The sequence below is a fragment of the Thunnus thynnus genome, chromosome 2 (genome assembly GCF_963924715.1).
Source record: "Thunnus thynnus chromosome 2, fThuThy2.1, whole genome shotgun sequence".
Classification (NCBI taxonomy): Eukaryota; Metazoa; Chordata; class Actinopteri; order Scombriformes; family Scombridae; genus Thunnus; species Thunnus thynnus.
Window position 1 is genome coordinate 6,776,079 of NC_089518.1, and position 7,412 is coordinate 6,783,490.

The 7,412-nt window shown below is 39.1% G+C and overlaps 1 protein-coding gene across 1 annotated transcript in view; it reads right to left on the reverse strand.

Annotated features, from left to right (window-relative positions):
- LOC137191180 (nuclear receptor subfamily 6 group A member 1-A) overlaps positions 1–5,528 on the reverse strand; it is a 91,363-nt gene extending 85,835 nt beyond the window's left edge. The window contains exon 1 of the mRNA XM_067601064.1: positions 5,065–5,528. Coding sequence (XP_067457165.1) covers positions 5,065–5,131 — 67 coding nt within the window. The 5' untranslated portion in view covers positions 5,132–5,528. The remainder of the gene's footprint in view (positions 1–5,064) is intronic.
- Positions 5,529–7,412: the final 1,884 nt, after the last annotated feature.

Consider the following 7,412-nt stretch of genomic DNA (forward strand, 5'->3'; position numbering starts at 1 on the left):
GGAAAAAAATGTTCAAAATGGATTCATAGTTTGTCATTTTTCAATCATAAGTGCCAAATAATATGAAAACAATCTGCTTTATTTTGCCGTACATCCATGTAGACTGAATGTCTTTGGGTTTGGAACTATTATTAGATGTCACCTTGGGTTTTAAGAAATTACGGGGCTTTTTATCACTATTTTTTGACATTTTTTTTATAGATTAAAATTGATTCATCAAAAAAAATATGCAGCAGAATAATCAATAATGAAAATAATCAAGTTGCAGTCCTCCTGTTGTGTGTATATATACATAAAACAAACCAAAAATCAATTGGATAATAAGAGATAATCTGATTTGTTCCTCAGCAGCAGATGAAAGCAGGTCACTGCAGCTGCAGGAAGGAAATGAACCACATTCAGGTGAAAAAAATGTTTCTCTTGTTTTAAGAGAAAAAGATTTTAGGAATCAATACTAGACTGAATGTTTTGCAGTGTGCAGTAGCCGTGGCTGCTCACCTTTAATCTAACATGAAGTGTGATTGCAGAGGGTCCTTGTGTGTTGATGTGGCTGCACTGACTACAGCGATAAGATAAGACAACAGTCTGTGTTGTGTCGTGTGTGTGTGTGTGTTTGAGCGTTTGCTGCTGTTTTGTCGTCTCTGTTGCATCACCATCTGACCCTCGTTATCCTGACCGCAAAAATGTGTGTTGCCTGGAAACGGCAGCATCAAGATGAAGGACGCTGAGCCTCCAGACCTCTCGGACAGATGAGGACTTTCCTCAGCAACACAGAGCTCGTTCCTCACACAACATCTTCTCCATTCAGAGCTGGATTAGATTCTTTTTCCCTTTCAATGCTTCCTTTCTTCCTCCTAAAACCCACATCGGTCAATTTGTTCTCCCGTGAAGATGAAGAAGATGAAGAAAAGTAATTAAATGGAAAGATCATGTTGTCCTCTAACTGTGGTTTACCTACAGACTGTTTACTTGTGTAATGTCAGAACACTTAGATATGGAAGTAAAATGATGTTAAATTCATCAATAAATGATTCAATAATTCACTATGTTCATAATTACTGGTAGAATTCATACATCCACAAATAGTCTGGCAAAAAAATATATATATAGTGTTTTTTAGAAAATATTTCATTATTCATTATTTTGTGTTTGTTTGTTTCATTTTTTCTGATTTGCTGATTTGTTTTAATTCATTTATTTTAACTTAAAGACTGAAATCAAGAACAATCAATCAAATCAAATTCCCTCAATTAAAAAAAAAAAAAAGACCAAATCAAAATTCTGAATTTGTTCTGAAAAAGGCAAGAAAAACAAAAGAGTGAGTCATCTTGTTTTTGCTTATTATAATGAACCTGGATGATCAGTGGAACTCTGAATTATTATTATTATTATTATTATTATTATTATTATTAGCGATAAGATGATCAACTCCAGTTTTTCTCTGATTTCCAGCGTCTACATCTTTAAAATCCCCTCACACTCATCGAGTCTTTAAGCTGGTAAAAACCATCTGCTGAGGAGTGTGTTTGTTTGAAATGCTAATTAACCAGATGAAGAATTAACTGGAACGGTTGTAAAATGATCTTGGAACAGGTGGGAGATTTTTCTCTCATTTCAAAGCTTTGATTTCAACTTAAAAAATACATTTGAAATGAGTTAAACATTTAGATCATTTCCTACAGTTTCCTGTTTTTTTAATGAAAATCACTACAGTATCACTACTGATTCTCCCTGTTTCTTCATCAACCTGCTTTGGAAAATTGGAAAATTGGAGCTGAATTACTTTTAGACACATTTTAAAACGTGACCAATCAGAAGCAGCTTTTCAGAGAGCAGATCTAAGATGTGAACTGTGCTGGATTTATTTCCATTTCAGGACATAAATTTAAAGAAACCTGCTAGAAAAACTGCATTTTCACAACCTCCAGTCAATCAAATTTGAAAGGAAAAAACGCTGTTAAAATTCATTTCTATGAGGGTCAAATCAGAATCAGACTTTTTAAATTGTGGAAATGAAAGAATGATCTTATTTCAGCACAGAAATATATTCTTATAGCTATTAACTCTACATACAAACATTCAGAGAATTTGTTTTAACTGTACAAACTGCTTCCTGCTGTGATTTCAGGCCTGTTTGTGTTCATACTTTTCTCTTTACTGGATAACAGAAACCTCACTGACAGTCTGATCCTTCCTAATAAACACAGGATCAATGATTAGACTTTAATAAAACGGTGACTTTAGAGATCCACTTTAGTGTGTGTGTGTGTGTGTGTGTGTGTGTGTGTGTGTGTGTGCTGGTGTTGACACAGATCTACTGATAGCAGAGGGAGTCAAGTTAAAAAGAAGAGGAAAACACAACATGATGGATCACATCTGCCTGCGTGGCCCCCACCCCCGAAGCGACCCCCTCCTCCTTCACCCAGCGGCGGCCCCTCCTCCTCTACTGTACTCCTCCTGGCTCATCATTCAAGCGTCACGGCGGGGGGTTTTTGCATCCTGCCCCTGCCCCACCCACTGCCAGCCGTCCCCTTCACCCTGCCCCGAGGGACAGGACAGATCCTGCAGCCGCCTTCTTTACCCCCGGACCCTGAGCTGAGGGGGCTGACAAAGCACTTTCTTTCACCACGTCTGCCCCGCCGTGCCAGCCTGCAACCCCCCCCCCACCCTCCCCTCCTCCCCGAGGCCCAAACACGGATCCACACAAACATTTAACCCCTCCACCCAACCTGTCCTCCTCCTGCTTTCTGCTCCTTCCTCTTCCAGTGAGTTCAATTACATTAAAACAAGCATACTTCATTGAGCAGAGAGCGGGAGGGACGGGGGGGGGGGAAGCTAAATTCCTGGTCAATTCAGAGATCAATGGAAATTGAGTTTGTTCTTAAAATGTGGTTATGTGGAGAGGCCTGAGCAGACAGTGGAAGGAGGGTGATAGAGAGGTTTAAACCAGTCAGTGATGGGTTAACCAGCTGGACTTTAACATCTGCAACATCTGTCTTTCTCCTAAAGTGGCAACTAACAATTATATCCCTCATCAATGCATCTGAAGATTATTTTCATGATTAACATATCGGCCTATAAAACGTCAGGAAAGAAGTGAAGAATGCAAATGATACATTTTTAAAGAGCTCAAGTCGACGTCTTCAGTGTTCTTGTTTTGTTCAGAATCTAAAAGTGTTCAGTTTACTGTCACATGAAACAAAAGACGAGCAGCAAAACTCACAATTAACCAGACAGAGGAGGATGTTTGGATTTTTTTTTCCTTAAAAAATTACTAAAACAATTTTTTTATCAAAATAGTTGCCAATTATTTGATTGTTTATTGATGAATAAACAAATCATTTCAGTTCTACATTCTTTAAAAAGCCAGAATTATTATACATCACATTATTAGATGTCAGATTTAACTGCTGAACCACTGTTTCTGTTAAAGACGACGTGCTTTGGCCTGATCAAATATTTTAAAAACATGTTCAGCTTCCTTTGGCTTTTTTTTTCTTGTATTCTGCCATGAAAGCTGCAAAAAAATTTGGATAATAAAGACGATGAAATCTTTAATACTGTTAATTTAACGTTAGTAGAGCTGCTTTCATCATCAATTTTTTTTTTTTAATTGGTTGATCAATTGTTTTGTCTGTAAAATGTCACAAAATAGTAAAAAAAGAAATGGCTGTTGTCATTTTCTAAAGGTGAAGTCCTGAAAAAGATTCAACAAACAACAGAGAAAAGCAGCAAATCTTCACATTCAAGAGGCTGAAAAATGATCAAATTAATTAACTAATCAATTAATAGAGTTTCAGATCTGATTGATACTCAAAATAAGCTTTCAATGTATTCAATGTGTGTATTTTTTATCATTTACTCAAATATATATATTTATTTATTTACTGAAGGTTTTTTTTTTATACTGTTTTAATGACTTTTGCTGGGTCTCCAGTCTTTCTTCTATCTTTATAATAATTGGGCTCATTTGGTCAACAGCTATTCAACAAATCAAATGACACAAACACACACAAACCAGAGCTCCCAGTCCATGTCAGTGTCCACATAAGTCACAGTGAGTGTGCGCGGAGCAGGCACGGTTAGAGGAATTTTAATCTTGGAAATGTCAATAAATCTTCAGTCACCCGCATGGGGGCACGATATGGCACTGGCGCCTGGGACAGACACTGCTGCAAGGCATTGTGGGGCTTAGTTTGGGCCTGGAATTGATCAATATGGAACTTCTAAGGAAATAATAAATTGAAAGCAAACCGAATGAGAAGTGAGCTGTGGGGAACACATTATTTTATCTCCATAGAAGTCTCAACATCAGGCTGTAAATTGATATAAAATAATAAAATAAAGCAACCTGGAATTGAAGTAAAGCGTCTTGTCTTATCAGCGCTTTTTCTTTCCATCTTTAACCATCCTGTGAGGCGCATGCAACACCGGATTTTGGGGACTATAATGGCTCCAGGGCGTTCTCCAAGTTCAAAAGTTCACCTTTTACGATCTCCCCGAGCCTGACTGACCACCTCCAAATAAAAACATTCCGACCTCTGTTCCCAGCGAGCCCAACTCCAGCTATCACACACACACACACACACACACACACACACACACACACACACACACACACACACACAGTTCAATCATTCCCACTGATGCAAAACAAAGAAACAAACCAAATCAACTACATTTTCAGACCAAAATTCAGTCTCTGTTGGAGCTGCAACTCATCACACTCCACGTGTTAATATTTAATATTTATTTAACATTTAGAGGCCTTAACTTCATTTTAGCAGTTACAGATGACAATAAATGCGGGCTTCACACTCTTTCTCTTGTCATTTCCATCGCACTATCAGGTGCAGTTTGCAGAGGTGTCTTTGAGAATTGATTGCAGCGGCGGTGAAAGGCATGAGTGCACTGATGGGGGGCAAATGAAAAAATAATGCAGCCACAGTGTCATGGTAAGAGGTGAGAAAGGTGTGAGCCAGCAGTGTGTGTGTGTGTGTGTGTGTGTACAGTGGATGATGTATGTGCACATACAGGACCCTGCTCCGGGATGTGTTTGCTTACCGTTGACGGACTTGGCGTTGTTTCTCTCCGGGTAGTCGAACCCATTCGTCCTCTTCTCTATCTCCATCCTCCTGCATGGGCTGATCCCGAGTTTGCCCGACGTCGCCTCTCACCGCCACGAAAAGCCCGCACAGTGATGGTGATGGTGATGATGATGATGGTGATGATGATGATGATGATGATGATCGTGCAGGATGAAGTGAATCGAGCTGGCGCTGCTTTGCCCCTGTCCTCAGCCTGGCTGGCTCACTGCTGCCTCCAAGCCAGCGGGGAATAATTGGATCCACACCCCCAAAGATGATGCGTTCAGGGCCCGTGGGGAAGTTGGAAGATTGCGGCTTCTCACAGAAATAATTAAATTAGGCCTCAGATGTTATGGTGAAGCTTTAATCTGCATTTACACATCTAGGCTGACATGTGATGGTCAAACAATTAGCATACAATGAAAAAGACTTTGGCTTTATTGGAACTTTTTTTTTTAATTAAGGCTGGCCCACTATAGACAATTTAAAGTTGCCTAAAGGATGTGAAATACAGATCAAAATAACCCCCATAAAAACCAGAGCCAAAGCTGTTTTGTTGTTGAGAAGACGTAGACATAGTACAGGAGGGGCTAGCTACATTACCGGCTGTGATCCAAAAACCTGTCTTTTGTTACCTGAAAACCGGTTGTGTGAACTTGTTGTTCACTTAATGAACACAGGAGAACTTGACTCACACTTCCTGAACTTTGAAAGAAAATAGAAGAAAAGAACATTGAACATACAATAATGGATAAAATATTGTAGCCTATATAATACATATGTTCAATCTAAACTATCGGTTAGCATAAATTAGTTTCCAATCATAATTCTTTAACTTCATATAAAGTTTGCTTGCTCCCACATACCCTGAAGGCAGCACAAACACACAACAGAGATTACGCAACGGACGGACTTTATGCTGCAGGCATTATGGGACATGGAGTCTCTCGTACCCTGCCCCGGCCTCCGCTCTGAATCTGAACAGCAGGTTTGGTTTTATTGAGAGAAGCTGAAAACTAGCCGCATGTTTCCTTCGTATATGAAGAAATATGTTTCAGTGAGGAAGAGGTGACAGTGTGTAGTGCCCTCTGGTGCTCACACTGTAACACCGTGTGAATCATTCATCAGGTTTTCATTCTGTTAGCCTGAGGCCACCGCTCATGTTCTACAATAAAACATTTCTTAACAGGCTACTAGTTTAAACGCGGCTGTTTCTCAGTTTGACACAACATGACAACAAATACTGCAGGTCATGTCTGAGTAAATGAGTTTAACAGAGAGAAAAATACATGTTGAAGATGAATGATCCTGATTATCTGTGCTGTTGTCTCCAGTGTATCAGCTGAAGTTTGACTGTTGAACCTGCTGTTTTTAGCAGCATTTGTTTTAATGTTATATGAGGATTTGGGTTTTTCTAAAATGTCTCAGAATATCCTGACTGAACTGTGTCAGACTGTAAAATGCATATACACTGTTTTTACAAATCACCACGGCCTGCACAAAAGTAATTCCCAAACTTTTGTTCCATTGTCAGTCTCCCTTTGCAAAGTCTACAAAGACATGACATGTAGGCCTTCATACAGACCAAATATTTGGGTTTTATTTCAATTTGCCTGTTATGATATCCACATTTCTTACTCTGAGGTAGCCAGAAAACATCTGGTACATCATGTTGATTTTAAGTGTTGGGTAGTATGATTGAAAAAATGCTTAAAAATAACCCAGATTACACCAATTCACTATATGCAACAAGTCTGTAAGAAGAACCAAGTACATTTTCTTTCAGACACAGTGCTGCTAATTTGATGTTTTCCATAGGAAACTAAAATATGAAGAACAAAAAATCATCTTATGATTGAGTTTAGCCTACCAGAGATACTATGAATTATTTTGGAAGATATTAATCTTCATATTATATGTTGATGTGTGGTGAAGGCAGAATGAGGTTTACTTCTGTTTTTCTCTTACTGTCCAGCAGATGTCTCTGTTGCCTGACCGTGTACCTCCAGCTCTTTCCCACAGGGATGAATTTGCCACCAGGCAAAGCAGACAACTGCCCCGGGCCCCAGGAACTCCAGGGGCCCCAAAAGCTCCAAGTTTACTGTGTGTCAGCTGGTTTGTGCTAATGTCATTGAGCATTTGTTTGGTAATAGACCACTGTGTGCTTTATGAACTGTTTTCTAGTTTTATGTTCATTATTTCAGTTTTGTCTTTAAATGATGCACATTCATAAACATATTTATTCAAATTACCACACAGCTGTAGCTTGGGACCAGATTTGTTTCAGAACAGAGTCTGGGAGAAATGGGGAATTTATAGGGGCCA